Raw genomic sequence first — 20,707 nt, forward strand, 5'->3', positions numbered from 1 at the left:
TCATATCAAAACCTGCATTGGTAATCACATCTGTGGTGTTTGGTACAAGCTTCATATTCCTCCCTTACAAAGAGGAAAATGAGTTGTTCTTGCTGGGGCATTTGAGAGGCCATTACAGCAAATAGCATGCAGAAGTGCAGAAGTGTTTATTTCATGTGGCAAAGCAAATGCTGCAGGTCTGCACTTCCCAGGCACGTTGCAATAAGGAGCAAAAGTCCAAATTTCACACACTGTTGCCTAGCATAGATTTCATCTCAGCAATGACATTCCTATGGCTAAAGGAGGAGTTTTTACACTTTTGTTATTAGGAATAGATCAGCTCTAGTGTGGAAGTGTGAGGTGAAAAGGCAGCAGTGAGTGTCTGCTTTGGCATGTGAACCCCTGGGCAGTCAGCTAAGCCTTATCCAAACATTTACTAAAGGGACATATGCTAGATGCCCACGCAATGGCCTCTGCCCTTCTCTCTGGTGAAGTCTTAGTTTTGGAGTGGTTAAATCAGAATTCATTGTTGACACCTGGCTTTGGGCTGGAGGAGGAAGCAGGTGAAAAGCTGGGCCTGCTTCCAAGTGGGCTGTGCTGGGGCTGTGGTAGGCAGGTGATAGGATGCACACACCTTTATGCCATGCCCAGTTTTTAGGCATTACATACATGTTCTAGACACACTTCTCAGATCACAACATCAGCCTCTCTCTCGAATTGAGGAGCCCAGGACTGGACACAGCACTCAAGGTGTGGCCTGAGCAATGCTGAGCACAGGGGCAGAAGAACCTCCCTGGTCCTGCTGCCCACACTGCTCCTGAGCCAGCCCAGGATGCCATTGGCTCTACTGCCCACCTGGGCACACTGCTGGCTCCTGTTCAGCTACTCTCCACTAGCACCCCCAGCTCCCTCTCTGCCTGCCTGCTCTCAGCCACTCTGTTCCCAGCCTGTAGCACTGCTTGGGGTTGTTGTGGCAATCTCATCCCATTGGCCTCTGCCCACCCATCCAGCCTATCTAGGTCCCTCTGCAGGGCTCCGTTACCCTCCAACAGAGCCACAGCTGCTCCTAGCTTGGTGTCATCTGCAAACTCAATCCCCTGGTCCAGATCATCAATAAAGATATTGAACAGGACTGGTCGCAGCACTGATGCTTGGGGAACACCACTGCTGCATTCTCTTCAGTCATGACCTCCCTCCAAGGGGATGAGGAATCAGCTCATAACTAAGAAGTCATTGTGACTGTGTGAACGAGATGTTTGAAGATGAGTTGGTATTTTCATGTCTCATTTTTCTGTGCTCACAAGCACACTTTTTAAAAATCACAGTGTCAGGGGCTGGAAGTGACCTCCAAAACTCATCCAGTCCAACCCTCTGCCAGAACAGGAGCACCTAGAACAGATCACACAGGAACACATACAGGTGGCTTTTGAATCTCTCCAGAGAAGGAGACAGCACAACCCCCCTGGGCAGCCTGCTCCAGTGCTCTGTCACCCTCACACGGGAAACATTTTTCTCCTGCTTCCATGGCACTTCCTATGCCTCAGCTTCCACCATTGCCCCTGGTCCTGTCACTGGGCATCACCCAGCAGAGCCTGGCTCCAGCCTCTGGGCACTCACCCTCCACATATTTATCAACATGAATGAAGTGTCCCCTCAGGCTACTCCTCTTCCAGCAGCACAGCCCCAGCTCCTTCAGGCTCTCCTCATATGGAAGATCTTCCACTGCCTTCATCATTTTTGTGTCCCTGTGCTGCATTCTCTCAAGCAGGACCTTCTTGAATTGGGGGCCCCAGAACTGAACACAATGTTGCAGATGTGGCCTCAATGGGGCAGAGGAGAGTGGGAGTTGAATCTCTCTGGCCCTACTAACCACATCAGTGGAAGAATATTTCAGCTGGTGTAGAGGCACACAGGAATTTACAGCTTCTGAGGAAGTTCTGCACCAGCAGTTTGAGCAGATGATTGTTGCACTTGAGGTAGCGACAAAGAAGCATTCCTTTAAGCAATGCAAGCTGACTGTACATGAAACATTAGCTGCATCTCCTTTGGAGACAGTCATCTTCTTTAGGTCACATAAAGGACTGTAGGTACCCAGCAAGACTTTGCTGTCTTGGCTGATATCATGGAGATCTAGAGCAGCCTGTATACTTTGGCCTTACGAGCTCACAAACCAAACTGTGGTGGGAAAGTTTTATTCGAGCATCTTTCCCTTACATCTGGAAGCAGATTGCTGAAAAGTGTTGATTCAGAGCTGGAAGTGTGCCAAGAGGCTGGTAGAAAGTATTTACAGGTGATTTGAAGATGGAAATCTGCCTTCCTTGTTGAGCTAGGATTTCGCTTTGGAAGATGCTTGGAGACTGATAGATTTCTATTGCTGTAGCTATAGATTGTGAAGCCACATTTGTTCTGGAGGCTGTTTCCTTTTAGCAGTCCTGTGTTGGGGTCCAGAGGCTGGCGAGAGGCGAGATCGGGGCACTGAAGAGTCGACTCAGCAACTTCTATGCATCAGTACAACTTTATTAGGGTAGTGCAGAGGAGGTCTACCCAGCCAGCCTGGGGCTGGCACAAGTGGACAGTACAGATTGGCCCAAAGCCACGTGCAGGGTGCAGATAGGTTACCCTTATCAAAACAGCCTGTGGTTCCACCCCAGGGGGCTGGCAGGGTCAGCCCCCTGCAGGTGTGTGTGGGTTGCTCACAGTCCACAGCCTATCTTCCTTGAGCCAGCAAGCTCAAGGACATCTCCCATCACAAGGTCTTATGTTTACAGCTCATGTCCCTCTGCGGGAGAAATTCTCCCACAGTCCTGTCCATGCCTGCCATAGCTTATGTAAAATAAACCAAAATAAGCTAAGATAAAACGAAATAAGAAATACATTAAACGAATAAGAATGTATGATTGCAGTCCTAACGTCTTCAGTTCCATGTAACATTAAATGGTTTGGCCTTGTGGTATTTCAGGCCACCATAGGAACACCTTTGGGGTTGTTTTTCTTTCTTTGTTTAAGGTAAAGCATATTTCAATCTGAAATCTACTAAAGGAAAAAGACAGCAGTGATAAGCAGTTTTTCATCAGAGGGATTGTAAAGACAGTGTTGGCTGTTATTAAAGTTGGATAATACTGTAAAAGAGATTAAGCCCTAAGCAACTGCTTGTGAAGAGGAGTGAGGTTTTGTTTGCTAGGGTTTCCTTTTGTAACAATTTCCAATCCCATCTGTCTAAAAGAATTCCTGTTCTGCTTGAATTTTGCTTTGAAGGCTTGGTCCTCCTCTTCAGTACCACAATGCTGCTCTTTCAACTGCAACTCTTCATGTACCTTTATGCACATGACTTCATCTTCCAGAGTGTTAAGAAAGATACTTGGGGGTGCTGGTAGAGAGTAGCTGAAGATGAGGCAGCAGTGTGCCCAGGTGGGCAGCAGAGCCAATGGCATCCTGGGCTGGCTCAGGAGCAGTGTGGGCAGCAGGACAAGGGAGGTTCTTGTGTCCCTGTGCTCAGCACTGCTCAGGCCACACCTTGAGAGCTTTGTCCAGTTCTGGGTTTCACAATTCAGGAGAGAAGTTGAGGTGCTGGAAGGTGCCCAGAGAAGGGCAGCAAGGCTGGGGAGGGTCTTGGAGCAGAGCCCTGTGAGGAGAGGCTGAGGGAGCTGGGGGTGTGCAGCCTGCAGCAGAGGAGGCTCAGGGCAGAGCTCATTGCTGTGTACAACTACCTGAAGGGAGGCTGTAGCCAGGTGGGGTTGGGCTCTGCTGCCAGGCAAACAGCAACAGAAGAAGGGGACACAGTATGAAGTTGTGCCAGGGCAGGTCTAGGCTGGATGTGAGGAGGAAGTTCCTGGCAGAAAGAGTGATTGGCATTGGAATGGGCTGCCCAGGGAGGTGGTGGAGTCACCATCCCTGAAGATGTTGAAGCAAAGCTTGGATGAGGCACTTAGTGCCATGGTCTGGTTGATTGGCCAGGGCTGGGTGCTAGGTTGGGCTGGGTGAGCTTGGAGCCCTCTTCCAATCTGATCGATTATAGGATTCGATGATCCTATGATCAAACTCAACAGTCTCATATGGTCATGTCTTGAACTTGCCAAAGTGAGGCTCAAGGATGGATGTTTTCAGCCAAAGCAGAAATAGTCTGAGCACTTAACATCATAAATGAGATCTCATGAAAAATGAGAAGCAGAGTAGCAGCTAAAAGGAGGGAACAGGGCACAACTGTTCCAGCACATTCCTACTGCGTGGTGCAACAAGAAGTGTGTCCAGCTGCTCTAGGGAGGTTCTTCTCCTCCTCTATTCCTTAAGTAAGTGATGGCTTATCTTCAAATTCTGAACTGTTGTCTGATACATATATATATAATTAAAAAATTTATTTTTAACATATCTATTATAATATATATATGGGTATATATATATAACATAATTACATAACAGAATTATATGTTATACTCATTATATAACACATGTTAAGACTATATATTAATAACATATTCTCACATATACACAGGAATGAAAATATATATTATGTATTTTATATATATATATATATAAAATCAGCATATATATCTACCTCTATCTGTCTCTCTCTATCTATCCTGATATATGTTCTAATTTTCATCATGGCCTACAGTGATTTTGAGCAGAGCTCTTTCAGTTCAGTTTCTGCAATGAGCTTCAGCAGTGTCAGCTCAGCTCTACTCTGAACAGGAGCAGTCTGTGGCACGGAGATGTTTCATTCATCAGACCTTGCAGGTGTAGTCTCAGCCATTGGAACTGCACATCTTATGGATCAGATCCCTGTGGATTTCAATAGCTGACACGACTGAAAGACATCTTAACATCTCTAGTGACTTTAAGAAATATATAGATTTGGGAGCAATAAATGTTAATCGACTTCTAACACTATAAGGAACTGGACAGGCTGAGAGCTGGGCAAAGGCAAACCTCATGGAGTTCACTAAGGGCAAGTGCAGAGTCCTGCATCTGAGAGGAAGAACAGCAGGCAGCAGTGCAGGTTGGGGCTGCCCTGCTGGAAAGCAGCTCCACAGAGAAAGACCTTGGAGTGCTGGTGGGTATCAAGTTCTGCATGGGCAGCAATGTGCCCTTGTGGGCAAAAGAGACAGTGGCATCCTGGGGTGCAGCAAGAGAAGTGTGGCCAGAAGGGCTAGGGAGGTTCTTCTCTGCCTCTACTCTGTTCTGCTGAGATCACAGCTGCAATACTGTGTCCAGTTTTGGGCTCCCCAGTTCAGGAGAGACAGAGACCTGCTGGAGAGAGTCCAGCAGAGAGCCACAAGGATGATTCTTGACTTGAGCATCTCCCCTATGGAGAGAGAGTGAGAGCCTTGGGGCTGTTTAATCTGGAGAAGAGAAGGCTGAGAGGGATCTGATCAATGTCTATCAATAGCTGAGGGGTGGGTGTCAAGCGGAGGGGCCAAGCTCTTTTTGCAGGTCAGCAGCAATAAGCCAAGGAGCAATGGATATGAAGTGGAACAGAGAAGGTTCCGCCTCAACATGAGGAGAAACAACTTTATTATGAGGGTGTCAGAGCCCTGGAGCAGGCTGCCTAGAGAGGTTGTGGAGTCTCCCTCTCTGGAGCCTTTCCAAGCCCACTTGGATGTATTCCTGTGTGCACTACCCTGGGTGACCCTGCCTTGGCAGAGAGGTTGGCATCAATGACTTCTGCAGGCCCCTCCCAATTCTGTGATTCGGTAAGCACCTCAGACAGAGCTAAGGGATGTGCACAGAGCAGGCTTTTCCTGTCAACATGGAATTAAACAAGTCAAAAAGGTGTGGATTTTCATGAGCTGAAATGCAGAAACCTGCAGCAGGCATCTTGGGCATCTGTGAAACAGTAGGTGGTGAAACGTTAAGCAGAAGGTGTATTGTGAGTGGACCCCCACTTGGTAAATTCAGCTGTTCCAAAGCACTTTCTAAGTGCAGGTGGAAGAGGCAATGCTTCTGTCAAGGAGGACATGGGCTGTGAGGTACAGAGATGTTGGAGAGCTGGAACAGGCCTTCAGTTGTGAAGGGCTTTTGAGAGTTGTTCTCAGGATGGTTGAGGGTGCACAGTAAAATGCAGTTATCAAGACAAGGGTAATAAGGGCTTTTATTTGCTGCACCAAAACTGAGACTTCAGAGAAAGGACATAAAATTAGGTAAAACTCAGTGTGCTTTAGAATATGATGGTACTGTCCTACCTGGAGTTGTGCTGGTCTCCTTGTGCTAAGGACTTTACTGAGAACCATCGCAGAGTGACCTTGCATTGGAAAAGTAGTAGATGTCTTTACTGAACTCACAGGCTCTCAGGATGTTAGGGGTGGAAGGGATCCAAGGAGATCATCCAGTCCAACCCCCTGCCAGAGCAGGACAATCCTATCTAACACAGAGCACACAGGAACACATCCAGACAGGCCTTGGAAAGCTCCAGAGAAGGAGACTCCACAGCCTCTCTGGGCAGCCTGTGCCAGGGCTCTGGGACCCTTACAGGAAAGAAGTTCCCCCTTGTGTTGAGCTGGAACCTCCTGTGCTGCAGCTTCCACCCATTGCTGCTTGTCCTGTCCCAGGGAGCAGTGAGCAGAGCTGAACTCAGGGTAGCAGCAGCTGCTCTGGCCCTTGTTGCATTGATGCACTAAACCACTGAATTGTCCTGGAGGGCATTCAGAAGAGTGTGTCCAGCAAATTCAGGGAGGTTCTCCTGCCCCTCTATTCTGCTCTAGTGAGGCCCCACCTGGAATACTGCATCCAGTTCTGGGCTCCTCAGTTCAAGAGGGACAGGGATCTGCTGGAGAGAGTCCAAGGGAGGGCTACGAGGATGCTGAAGGGGCTGCAGCACTGCCTGAGGAGGAAAGGCTGAGAGCCCTGGGGCTGCTTAGTCTGCAGAGGAGAAGGCTGAGAGGGGATCTGAGCAATGTCTGTCAAGAGCTGAGGGCTGGGGGTCAGGAAGGAAGGCACAGGGACAGTCTCTGCTCACCTGTGCCCTGCCATAGGACAAGGGGCAAGGGATGGAAACTGCAGCACAGGAAGCTGCACCTCATCGTGAGGAGGAACTTGTTGAGTGTAAGGGTGAGAGAGCCCTGGCACAGGCTGCCCAGAGAGGTTGTGGAGTCTCCTTCTCTGGAGCCTTTCCAGCCCTGGCTGGATGTGTTCCTGTGTGACCTGTGCTGGATTCTCTGGTCCTGCTGTGGCAGGGAGGTTGGACTGGAAGTTCTGCAGAGGTCTCTTCCAACCCCTAACATCCTGTGAGCCTGTGATATGGGAAGTGCTGCGTGACATGTGTGCACCAAAGCTGCTCTGTCACCTCCCTTCTTGGATGGACAGGGGAGAGGAGAAAATAGAGCCAAAGGCTGTCAGTGAGACAGAAGCAATTTTAGCAATGCAGAGCCAAAGCAGAGGCCATGCACAGATACCAGAGCAAACAGGGCTGTTATTCTCTGCCCATCAGCGGGCAGTGTTTGATCACTCCAGGAAAGCAGGGCTCTCCATGTAGCAGCTGCTCCGGGGCACAGACACCAGCCAGGGATGTCTCCACACTGCCCTCTTTCACTTAGCTCTCCTATCTGAGCTGACATCGTACGGCATGGAATAGCCCTTTGGTCAGTATGGGCCAGCTGGCCCAGCTGTGTCCCCTCACAAGGTCCTCTCTGCCGCTCAGCATAGCCTTGGGGTGGGGAAATGCTGGAAAACAGAGCCTGGGTGCTTGGCTCAGCAGCAGCCAAACCCCTGCCTGTGTTCCCAACACCCAGCTACAGCACTGCAGAGCACAGCACTGGAAGGATGCTCTGGGGAGAGTGAACTCCAGCTCGGCCAAACCAAATACACACAGCTTACTGCTTAAATATTTGCTGTGCTCATGGAAGAAGCACATCCTGCTCTTGCAGGGATCTAGGGAGATTTTCTGTCTCTAGACAATCTTACACACCAGTGGTAGTGTGCTGTCAGGTATTGCTAAGGAATTACCCTTCAGAGCTGTGAGACAAGGTGAGGATTTTTAATGTGGTAGTTGTCTGTGTTTGACCCATATCAAATCACAGAATGGTTCATGTTGGAAGGGAGCTCAGAGCTCAGCCAGTTCCAACCCCCTGCCATAAGCAGGGACACCTCCCACTAGAACAGGTCACTCAAGGCCTCATCCAACCTGGTCCTGAACACCTTCAGGGAGGTTGTGGAGCACAGAAGTACCAAATGGGATGAGAGATCACACTGAGTGCTTCTGTGCTCCACAACCTCCCTGGGCAACCTGTGCCAGTGTCTCACCACCCTCACTACAAACAACTTCTTCCTAACATCCACTTTCAATCTCCTCTCTGCCACTTCAAACCCATTCCTCCTCATCCTGTCATTACCAGACCTTGTCAATAGTCCCTCCCCAGCCCTCCTGTAGTCCTCTTCAGATACTGCAAGGCCACTCCAAAGTCTCCCTAAAGCCTTCTCTTCTGCAGGCTGCAGAGCCCCAACTCTCTCAGCCTGTGCTCAGAGCAGAGCTGCTGCAGCCCTCTCAGCATCTTGGTGGCCTCCTCTGCACTGGCTCCAACACTTCCATGTCCTTCCTGTGCTGGGGGCTCCAGATCTGCCCCCCAGGACTGCAGGTGGGGTGTGAGGAGAGCAGAGCCAAGGGGCAGAATCCCCTCCCTTGCCCTGCTGCCCACACTGCTCGTGCTGCAGCCCAGCACAGGGTTGTGTCTGGGCTGCACTCCCACTGCAGGCTCCTGTGGATCTTTGCATCAGCCCAGACCCCCAGGGCCTTTTCCTTAGGGCTGCTCTAAGCCGTTCCCCACCCAGCCTGGAGTTGTGCTTGGGATTGTGCAGACCCAGTTGCAGGACCTTACACCTGGGGCTAAACTGCAGGAGTTGCTCTATCAACCAGTGATGCCTCCCCAGCAGAGAAGGGGGAAAGGAGAGAAGACAGGATGGCTGAAATGGAAATGTGTTTAATGACATAGCTAAACTGATGCTAATGTCAGGATAAAGTTATGCTCTGCTCAGCAAAGTTACATCAGTCACAGTAACTGGATGAGGCACTTAGTGCCATGGGCTGGTTGATTGGCTAGGGCTGGGTGCTAGGTTGGACTGGATGAGCTTGGAGGTCTCTTCCAACCTGCTTGATTCTATGATTCCATGAACAGGAAGGAAGTCCTCAAGAGCAGAAGAGGAGCAGGGTCAGAGGGATCCAAAGCAGGAAGCTCTTGTGGGATGCTCCAACACGGAGGCTCTTTATCCTCAGCAGACTTCCCCCTCTAACTGGTGTGCAGCTCGAGGTCTGGGATACACCTGTGAGACAAGTCCTGGCTGACTCAGAACTGGATCACAGTATCACAGAGTTAACCAGGTCGGAAAAGACCTCTAGGTTCATCGAGTCCACCCTATCACCTAACCCTTGTAACTAACTCACCCATGGCACTAAGTGCCTCATCCAGCCTCCTCATAAACACCTTCAGGGATGGGGACTTCACCACCTCCCTGGGCAGCCCATTCCAATGCCAATCACTCTCTGCCAGCAACTTCCTCCTAACATCCAGCCTAGACCTCCCCTGGCACAACTTGAGACTGTGTCCTCTTCTTCTGTTGCTGGTTGCCATTGAGTCCAACTTGTCACCTTCTAATCAAGTAAGCAATGGTACTAAACGCCTCATCCAGTCTCCTTTTATACACCTCCAGGGATGGAGACTCCACCACCTCCCTGGGCAGCCCATTCCAATGCCAATCACTCTTCTTCCTGACCTAATGCCAAGAACATCCAGCCTACACCTCCCCTGCCACAACTTGAGGCTGTGTCCCCTTCTTCTGTTGCTGCTTGCCTGGCAGAAGAGCCCAACCCCACCTGGCTACAACCTCCTTTCAGGTAGTTGTAGACAGCAATGAAGTCTGCCCTGAGCCTCCTCTGCTGCAGGGTGCACACCCCCAGCTCCCTCAGCCTCTCCTCACAGGGCTGTGCTCCAGGCCCCTCACCAGCCTTGCTGCCCTTCTCTGGACACCTTCCAGCACCTCAACATCTCTCTTGACTTGAGGAGCCCAGAACTGGACACAGCACTCAAGCTGTGTCCCATGGCTGTCCTGAGCTTTCATCCCAGCCAAACCAGCACAGTAACAAAAGGCTTCAGTATAGCTGGTCATTTGTGCCTGGGCTGGTGACTGTTGGCAGTGCTCTGAAATGATCTGAGGTATCAGTCCAATTTCTATGGTAAGAAAAAGGCACATCTGAATTTTCAACCTTCATGTCAAAAGGTTAGGCACTAAGGGAAGATATTGCCTGCCACAAGTGGCCTCTTTAAAACTCATGATCTGGAGCTGAGAGGAGAGGGAGTTGCTTATTTCTTGTGTTTGTTGTGGGTTTAGTTTTGTTGTTGTTGGGCATTTTTAATGATGGATGGCTGTTTTTGTAGTGGCTGTCTAGGTTCTACTTTCAATTTCCCAGAGACTCAAATACAGTTGACAGAACCAATAACTTTTTCTAAGATGCCCTTCCCTCTTCCCCCTTCTTTCCCAAAGGAAAGGAATTAGATGGAGAGAGAGGAAAGGTAAAGCAGACCCAAATAAACAATCTCACTGCGATTGGGAAGTTAAAAGAAGAAAAGTTTAACAATAAATAAAAGGTATCTGAGATAGATGTGATGGTTTGGGTGTTCCCCACCCCCCACGCTTTGGGAATCACCCAGCCTAGACTCAGCCAGCCCTGGAAATGGAATGAAGCTTATATTTACAGCTCAGCTCAATATACAAGCAGATAGTTACAGTATATACAAGGTAAAAGACAATACAGAAACACAACAGCCCTGCCAGAAACCTGAGTCCCCAGGAGGGGCTCCCAACTGCCCTTCCACCTTCCCTCCCCTCCCCCCCCATCCTTACCCCAGTCCCAAGGAAGAATGGAGGTTCAGCCAGGGGGTTAGGAAGCAAAGTGGATTAGTCAGAGAGATGGCAGAGAGGCTAGAGAGAGATGCAGCTGGGAGCTCCCCAGCAGAAGTGACCTTATCCATGTTTGGATTCTTGTTCTTGTATCTCTCAGCAAGCCTATGAGTGAGGCAGACATCAGCCTTGCTTTCCTTCCATACCCTGTAATCTAGTTCTTCTCACCAAAACATTCTAGCTAGGCTCAAACTAGCACAGTAGGGAAGGGAAAAGAAGACACAAAATATGGCCATATCCATCCAGATTTGATGGCAATAGGTTTTGTCTGCCTCACGGGTGAGGGCCAAGTGGTGAAACAACGAGCAGCAGGAAACAGGAATGATGATTGCTGGTGAGCAGGGGGGCAGAGAGGGAGAAGAGGAAGCCTCTCTGCTTTTATGGATCTCAGACTGGAAGGGGGAGTGGGCTAAACCACCACACCTAGGAGTGTTCAGACCCACCCCTGGAGAGGGCTCAAGACCACCTGGGGTCAGGGTCAAGACCACCCCCCCAGGAGAGCTAGCACTGTACAGTGGCTTTGTGGGGGCTGTATTGGGAAAGACTTCGCTTGATGGGCACTGAACTGTTTTATTTCCTTCTGGCAGCAATTGATCTCTTGTCAATATGCATCTCTGTGGAGCCTCCTCACGGGAAGTGACAGAAGGAGAGAAGCAGGAGCAGGGAGGTGCTCATGCCCCTGTGCTCAGCACTGGTGAGACCACACCTCGAATACTGTGCCCAGTTTGGTCACCACAGCACAGGAGGGACACTGAGGTGCTGGAGCAGTGCAGAGAAGGGCAATGAGGCTGGGGAGAGGTCTGGCAAACATGGCCTGTGAGGAGCAGCTGAGGGAGCTGGGGGTGTTTAGTCTGCAGAAGAGGAGGCTGAGAGGGGACCTTATTGCCCTCTACAGCTACCTAAAAGGAGGTTGTAGCGAGGCTGGAGCTGGTCTCTTCTCCCCAGTTACTAATGATAGGACAAGAGAAAATTACCTCAAGTTGTGTCAGGGGAGGATTTAATCAATGTCTATAACTATCTGAGGGTTGGGGGTCAGGTTCTGCTCACTTGCTCCCTGGGATAGGGCAAGGAGCAATGGGTGGAAGCTGCAGCACAGGAGGTTCTGCCTCAACACTGTAAGGCTCCCAGAGCCCTGGCATAGGCTGCCCAGAGAGGTTGTGGAGTCATCTCCTCTGGAGCCTTTCAAGGCCTGTCTGGATGTGTTCCTGTGTGACCTGAGCTACATTGTGTGGTCCTGCTCTGGCAAGGACTTGATCTGTTTGGGTCCCTTCCAGCCCCTGGCATCCTATGAGCCTGCGAAGTTGTTCAAGGTGTAACCAGAGGACCTCTGTCACTGTGAGCAGTTACTGCTAGGTGTAGTCCTAACTTCAGAGCTCATGGAGTTGCAGGAAGCATGTGTAATGGCTGAAATGTTTTTGCTGAAAGGCTTTGTTTGAGCAGCAAACTAAGACATGCTTGGATGTGCTGCTTCGTTGAATAGATTGCATTAGGAACCATTTTCCCTTGGACTTGCTTGCTGCTGCTGTCCCAGAATGGCTAAGGCCACAAGTATTTAGGCTGGCTGGAGTTTCTGGTCAGTACTTTAAAAAATAGACAGTACCTGGTTGTATTCTACCTGAAGATGTGAAAAATAAGGTGGCTGTGGGAGCTGAATGCCAGATTGCCTTGCAGAGCTCACTGGAGCTCCCGGCGACCTCGTGCCGGTGATTTCTGACGGAGGATGTGACATGCTCTGGTCTTGACGAGATTAAACATTGATGGTGTTTTCAAAAAGAGCTGACTTCTGTGGTGTCCTGATTGCACTTCTGAAAGCTAAGTGACAAGAAACTAGAACTGACTGAAGGAATGGAAACAGAACAACAGTGCAACTGCTTGCCAGGTGCGCAAAGCGCGCGCTCGCTCTGGGATGTCTCAGGGAAGCAAACATTCCTGCAGTAACACTGGGGACATGCTGGGGGATAGGGGCAGAAAGGAGAAAACAAAAGCCTCCTATTGTTACCTTATGAGGAGCAGAGACTGTGCTGTAGCTGTGGTTTACATGCTGCAGGAACATGTGGAAAATGAGTCCTTCACAGAATCACACAACTGATCAGGTGGGAAGAGAGCTCTAAGGCCATCAAGTCCAACCTATCACCCAACCCTTCTAATTAACTGAACCATGGCACCAAGTGCTTCATGCAGCCTCCTCTTAAACACCTCCAGGAATGGAGACTCCACCACCTCCCTGGGCAGCCCATTCCAGTGCCAATCACTCTCTCTGACAACAACTTCCTCCTAACATCCAGCCTGAACCTACCCTGGCACCACTTGAAGCTGTGTCCTCTTGCTCTGTTGCTGGTTGCCTGGCAGCAGAGCCCAACCTCACCTGGCTACAACCTTCCTTCAGGTAGATGTAGAGAGCAATGAGGTCTGCCCTGAGCCTCCTCTTCTGCAGGCTGCACACCCCCAGCTCCCTCAGCCTCTCTTCACAGGGCTGTGCTCTAGGTCCCTCTCCAGCCTTGCTGCCCTTCTCTGGACACCTTCCAGCACTTCAACTTCTTTCTTAAACCAAGGGCCCCAGAACTGGACACAGCACTCAAGGTGTGGTTTGAGCACTGCTGAGTACAGGGGCAGAAGGACTGCTCTGGTCTTGCTGGCCACGCTGTTCCTGATCCAGGCCAGGATGGCATTGGCCTTCTTGGCCACCTGGGCACACTGCTGGCTGATGTTCAATCTCCTGTTGACCATCACTCCCAGGTCCTTCTCTGCCTGGCTGCTCTCCAATCACTGTGTCCTGCTTTTAAAGGCCATGTACCCCCCAGGGAACTTGTCCTCATGACACTCAACAAGGCAAAGTGTAAGGTCCTGCACCTGGGTGGGCACAATCCCAAGCACAACTCCAGGCTGGGTGGGGAATGGCTGAGAGCAGCCCTGAGGAACAAGCCCTGGGGGTCTGGGCTGATGAAAAGCTCCACAGGAGCCTGCAGTGTGAGTGCAGCCCAGACACAACCCTGTGCTGGGCTGCAGCAAGAGCAGTGTGGGCACAGGGCAAGGGAGGGGATTCTGCCCCTTGGCTCTGCTCTCCTCACACCCCACCTGCAGTCCTGGGTGCAGTTCTGGAGGCCCCAACACAAGAAGGACATGGAAGTGTTGGAGCCAGTCCAGAGGAGGCCACCATGATGCTCAGTGGGCATTCTCTTCTCCAGGCTGAACACCACTGGCTCCCTCAGCCTGTCCTCATAGCAGAGGTGTTACAGCCTCCTGATCATTTGCATGGACTCCTCTAGACCTTCTCCATCAGGTCCTTCCCGCACTGAGGGGTCCAGAGCTGGAAGTAGTACTCCAAGTGAGGTCTCCTTAGAGCAGATCCTTCCTGTAGTGAGGGCTTCATATCTGGATGCAGTTCTCCAGGCGAGGTGTCCCCAGAGCAGAGCAAAGTACAGAATCCCCTCCCTTGCTCTGTACTATGCAGTTATCATGGAATCCTGGACACCTTTAGGATTAAGTGTTACACCTCACAGAGAGGACAGAACAAAACAGCTGTATGTGACCAAAACCCTGCAACCGCTAAGAGCTCAGCAGAGGTTTTCCATGGAGAATATCTGAGACTTGGCTTAGTTTTGAAAAGGGCTCCTTATCTTTGTGCAGGGTGATTTGTCACTCTGATATGGGTCAAGAACTGCCTGGAGGACTGGGGCCAGAGAGTAAGTCCTTCAGAGGTGAGAATCATTTACAAGTCCTTGTCTGTGGAAGACAGAAAATTGAGTGTTTGGGAGAGTGACAACCAGTGAAGGAAAAGTCCTTTTGTGGAATGGTCAAGGGCTGGAGCTGAACATATCTCCCAAGTGGACCCCAAACTGTGGACTTCTAGCTAGAAACTGAGGGAGCTGGGGGTGTGCAGCCTGGAGAAGAGTATGCTCAGGGCAGAGCTCATTGCTGTCTACAGCTACCTGAAGGGAGGCTGTAGCCAGGTGGGGTTGGGCTCTTCTCCCACACAACCAGCAACAGAACAAGGGGACACAGCCTCAAGTCGTGGCAGGGGAGGTCTAGGCTGGATGTTAGGAGGAAGCTGTTGGCAGAGAGAGTGATTGGCGTTGGAATGGGCTGCCCAGGGAGGTGGTGGAGTCACCATCCCTGGAGGTGCTCAAGCACAGCCTGTCTGGGGCACTTAGTGCCATGGTCTGGTTGATTGGGCAGGGCTGGGTGCTAGGTTGGACTGGATGAGCTTGGAGGTCTCTTCCAGGCTAGCTGATTCTATGATTCTATGATACTGAATGATAAGGTTTATATCTGAGGGAAGAAGGGGGAACAGGAAAGGAAGGCCTGGCTGAAGGTAAAAGCACATATCCTTTCCCACAGAAGGCCATTTAGTCTGGAAAACAGAAACATGAAGAAGTTCCCAGCTCTGAATAGATGGTGGACATAAAACTGCTTTAAAGGAAGCCAAGCTTCCAGTCCCCTGAGTTTCATGTGTTCAGTGATTGTTTTGGTTTGGCTTAGGTTTTTTAAGGCAATGTAAATATTGCTGTAGTTAGTCATTCTCGCCTGCCCAGTCCAAATGATCAGTGGGAAAGAAGATGCAGTCTTGGAACACAAACTCAAAGCAAAGCTCAAACTAAAATCTAGATTCTGGACATGAGGAGGAAGTTCTTCAGCATGAGAGTGGTGAGAGCCTGGAATGGGTTGGAACTAGATGATCCTTGTGTTCCCTTCCAACCCTGACTGATTCTATGATTCTATGATTCAGAATGAGTCTCCAAAGTTTGTTTTAACATTGCCCTTCACATTTTGTACACTCCAGTTTCTCTTTACCTTCTCATCCTCTTGGCTTTCTGTTATTAGTTTGTTTTGAGGGGTTTCAGGGAGGGGGAAGGCAGGGAGAGTGGGAATAGAGGCTTGCCGTGGGAAGAGGTTTGCTTACTGGTATGACTTGCTTGGCATTTGATGAATATTTTCTTTACATGCACAGTTGGTATTTCAGGGATATGTGGTAATTGCTGGCATAGCACTCTATTTACTGGCAGAGCATACTGTCTGTATTGATCAGGGATTTAATAAACCTTCTTCCTATCAGCTGCTGTCAGCCTGACCCAGTGAGGGCTTGCTAAAGTTTGGAGAAAAGATGAGGAAGTAGAAGGAACCAAACTGTTCCATGCTTGCTCTTCTTCCTACCTGTTCGACAAGTATTTTCTCCCCAAGCAGTGACAGTGTCAGCTAAGACATTGGTGCCATTCAAGTCTTCTGACTTAATTTTTTCCTTTTAAGGAATTTATTTTGGTACATCCTCTGTACATTGTCCTTTCCATCAGATTCCATCTCTGACAAGTGTGAGCACGCTTGTCTTATGCCGACACTTCCCTCCGCCCCCTGCTTTTTGCTCTCTCCTGATTCTTTCCCTTGGTTTATTGTGTCTGCTGATGGGCAGGTTCCTCCTCGAACATTCTCCACTATAATTTATGTTTATCTGAAAACAGGGTCGGCAGTTCTTCAGCAATAACAAGCTCCCCTATCTAAACAGTCTCCATTTAGTTTCACTGCCTTCATTTTCTTCATGTCTTGTCATTTTTCTCATTTGCTGCTGCTGTTAACCTGAGATGCTCTGCTCCACACAAAAAAAAATGTGTTTTATTTACAGGGCACAGCATTTGGAAGTGCTCCTGTACCTTCTCGCAGGCAGTTATGTGAGTCTCTTAAATTCCACTCTGTGTTGTAAAGATGTGTTCATGTGCTGTAGCATGGCATGCCAATATAGAGTTAATGCCCTGAGCCCAATATGCAACCGCTGGTGTTGTATATTGCCTGTAACGTGTTTGTAGCCAACAGCTTCTCTTGACCCCTGTATTTCTTCTTCCTTGTTCAACCTATCATAAATGGGGGCTGTGCTGTGCAATGGAGAATTGCAGGAAGGGAAGGAAATACCATGATGACTCCACGTCTGGAGGGGAATAACAATAATGTCCTCAGAGCCTGTGCTCAGCATAGCCATGAGTTCCATCATTCAACCTGAAGAAGCCCTGTTTCCCAGTCTTCAAATTAATCTCACTGTTGTGAAAACAAGGAAGAATCTGGATCTTAGTTAAGACAAGGGGCTTCTCCTGGGCTGCAGCAGGAGAAGAGTGGGCAGCAGGTCGGGGGAGGTGACTCTCCCCCTCTACTCTGCTCTGCTGAGACTCCACCTGGAGTACTGCATCCAGCTCTGGAGCCCCTGGGACAAGAGGGCTGTGGAGATGCTGGAGCATGTCCAGAGAAAGGCCACAAGGATGCTCAGAGGGCTGCAGCAGCTCTGCTGTGAGCACAGACTGAAAGAGTTGGGGCTGTGCAGTCTGCAGAAGAGGAGGCTCCCAGGTGACCTTCTTGTGGCCTGCCAGGCTCTGATGGGGGCCTCCAGAAAAGCTGGGGTGGGACGTTTTGGGCTATGAGGGAGTGACAGGACTGAGGGGGAATGGAGCAAAGCTGGAGATGGGGATATTCAGGTTTGATGTGAGGAGGAAGTGAGTATGAGAGTGGTGAGAGGCTGGAATGGGTTGCCCAGGGAGGTGGTTGAGGCCCCATGGCTGGAGGTGTTTAAGGCCAGGCTGGCTGAGGCTGTGTGCAGCCTGCTCTAGGGTAGGGTGTCCCTGGGCATGGCAGGGGGGTTGGAACTGGCTGCTCCTTGTGGTCCCCTCCAACTCTGACTAATTCTATGAAAAGGCAAAATCACTATGGTTTAGGCAGACATTCCTGAGGTCAGCTGTGTTCCTTAGAAGAGTTGCTTTCTAATCCATTTGAAGAACAAGGCCATCTTCTGAACTGGGAAGGAAAGGGATGCTTTATACAGGGATCTCATCCATCTTTTCCTTAAACCTATTGGAAACATTGGCAATAAAGAATATTTCTTTCCAAGTACAATAAAACTCCCCCTGGTGTCCACCCACAAACTCCAGAAAACACCACCATAATGTGCTCTATATTTAAAAACAGGAGCAAAAGCTTCCATTCGAATTCAGGGTGATCTCTCTGCTGCTTTAAAGCTGTGAGTGAGTGGGTATAGCACATAAATCGACTCCAGCATGCCATCAGACTTTGAGATGAGGCCTTTCTTGCATTCCTTGAGTCTATTCCTTTCTCTCTCCTCCTACCGTCAGTTGTGTTCATCCTAAAGACACCAATGTCCTCCATGTGCATACGATAAGCTGCAGCCATGCATTGCATTATTGTAGCTACTCTGCACTGCATCACACTGCTGAATGTCAAATCAATTCATCCTAACAGAGCATTACAGGCTTCTGCAAAAGATGTGGTGCAGTTGGAATGATGCTTCATCGTTGGCAGTCTTGAATCATGTTGCTTGCATAAAACCCACCAGTGCTGCTTTGTGTATTCATGGGCAAGCGCAGCGCTTGTCTGTCAGCTGTGGCTCTTGCAAAGTGACCAAAGATATGCTCTTGCTTGTATATGACAGTCTTTTGTGCAACTATCTAATATGTTCCTGTTCTTGTAGGGGAAATTAATAATTGGTTATGATTTATGACTATCAATTTTGGTATGAATATTATTTTTGTTATAAATATTCAAGTTTTGGGGAAATTCCCTGAGGTTCTTTGGATTTTCGGTTGACAGGAGGCAATTGCACAGAGTTAAACAGTTTAAACAATCAGACCTTGGAAAAGAGTAATGTGAAAACAGGAGACATTCTAACTATGCTTCTGGAGTCTTGGCATTCACTCCAGCAGAGGTACTCACATGTGATGGTTTGGGTGTTCCCTGCCCCCTTACACTTTAAAAATCACCCAGACTAGACTCAGCCAGCTCTGGAAATATGAATGAAGCTTATATTTACAGCTGGCTCAATATACAAGCAGATAGTTACAGTATAGACAGTTATAGACAGAGATATACAAGGTGAAAGGTAATACAGAAACACAACAGCCCTGCCAGAAACCTGAGTCCCCAGGAGGGGCTCCCAACCACCCTGACACCTTCCCCCTACCCCTTTCAACCTTACCCCAGTCCCAAGGAAGAATGGAGGTTCAGCCAGGGGGTTAGGAAGCAAAGTGGATTAGTCCCAAAAACGGAGGGTGAGGTCAGAGAGATGCAGCTCAGCCAGCAGCCCAAGCGAGAGTGGTGCTGAGTGTCTTACCTATGTTTTGACTTATGTTTTTATACATCTCAGCAAGCCTATGAGTGAAGTAGACACCACTCTTGTTTTCCTTTCACAGCCTGTAATCTAGTCCTTCTCACCAAAACATTCTAGCTTGCTTCAAACTAGCACATCACGACTCTTTTGGTCCCTGAGTAAATCTCCTGTAGGAAAGACACTTTCACACTTGCAATGATGCCAGGGTAAAATACAAATATTTCAGGCAGAGGAGGAAGGAGATGCTGCTAAGCCACTGGCATGAGCTGCAGCAACACTGTGGCTGCTTTAATGAGCTGCAAATGAGGAGAGGCAGGAAGGCTCTGTGCAGACAAAGGCTCATGTAGAAAGACAGGGTGCAGAAAGGCTAAATACAGAAAGGCAGTGCAGAAAAAGCAGAAGGTAGAAGGGCTTGGTTTCTAAATCATCCTCCGTTATGTACTTGATTTTGAAATCCAACTGGCCCAATAGGCACTAGCACCACTCTTCTGGCCAGTGAATTCAAAGCTTCCTATCTCCTTGACTACACAGGCCCGTTGAGGGCAGCACAAGACACCTGACATGAGGTGCTAAGTCCCCTTGCCCTCAAGGCTTTGCTGGGGCCAAACCCTTATTGTTTGCTCATCCCCTCACTCCTGGACCCCAGCACAACAGAAGGAGGAGAGCAAGGGCTAAACATGCCTGGAAGAATTCATGCTCTACCAGGACATTTCTTCTGGGGGTGTGTGTATCTAAGGGCAGAAAGAAATACCAAGAAGAAACACTGCTCATGAAATCTAATTGAGTTCCTATGACTGCTTTTTAAGGTATGGTGGAAATAATTAATAATCTCTTTGAAGCCTTCAGAAGGAAACAATGCAGAGATTATTTTTATTCATTATATAAGGCATATATTATCAGCCTGCTAAAACTGAGAGTTCATATTTCTGACTGGCCTGCTTTCATTTACCTTAATCCTGCTGCTGGCCTGAACGTTTGACAACATCAGTGAAGACTTGGAAAGATGCTGACATGAGAATGTATTTTACTATTCAGAAGGCTGTGTGGTACCGGTGCTGGCAGAGTCCTTCCCTGTATGGCACCCAGGTTTGAGATGAAGGTGGAGTGCCTGAGGCTGCAATGTAAAGCAAGGTGTGGGAAGGGCAGAAAAAGTTTTATCTGACAAATAGAGGATGGAATTTGTGTATCTAAATGAAGTGCAGAACTGTGAAGCAAACAGAGGGATGGATAATGGTTGGACTGGAAAAAGGGATCAGAATCTCTGCGATTAGCTGATGGAGTAACAGGAAAATTAGCATCATTGAAATGGTGAGAGGGGAGAAGCAGGTCTTAAACTGTGCCTTTAGAACATGTCAATGGCTTCACTGCAAAGCAAACAGAAGCAAAAGAAGCACATAACTAAGGGAATCTGTAACATCAGTGCCAGACAAGGTTATGGAACAGGGGAAGGTCTAGACTGGATGTTAGGAGGAAGTTCTTGACAGAGAGAATGACTGGCACTGGAATGGGCTGCCCAAGGAGGTGGTGGAGTTGCCATGCCTGGAGGTGTTCAAGCAAAGCCTGGTTGAGGCATTTAGAGTCATAGTCTTGTTGATTGGCTAGGGCTGGGTGCTAGGTTGGACTGTATGATCTTGGAGGTCTCTTCCAACTTGGCTGATTCTATTCTATCCTACCCTATCCTATCCTATCCTATCTAGGGAAAATATTTTCAGCCAGCTGTTCTTGACATGTGCATGTACTGGGAGGCAA

At 49.1% G+C, this 20,707-nt stretch overlaps 1 protein-coding gene across 1 annotated transcript in view; it reads left to right on the forward strand.

Moving 5' to 3' along the window:
- Positions 1-20,707, forward strand: part of CCSER1 (coiled-coil serine rich protein 1) — a 982,230-nt gene that overhangs the window by 776,647 nt on the left and 184,876 nt on the right. The window contains exon 11 of the mRNA XM_064148336.1: positions 16,478-16,523. Within this exon, the coding sequence (XP_064004406.1) occupies positions 16,478-16,523 (46 nt within the window). The remainder of the gene's footprint in view (positions 1-16,477; positions 16,524-20,707) is intronic.

The sequence above is a fragment of the Pogoniulus pusillus genome, chromosome 9, assembly GCF_015220805.1.
Source record: "Pogoniulus pusillus isolate bPogPus1 chromosome 9, bPogPus1.pri, whole genome shotgun sequence".
NCBI lineage: Eukaryota > Metazoa > Chordata > Aves > Piciformes > Lybiidae > Pogoniulus > Pogoniulus pusillus.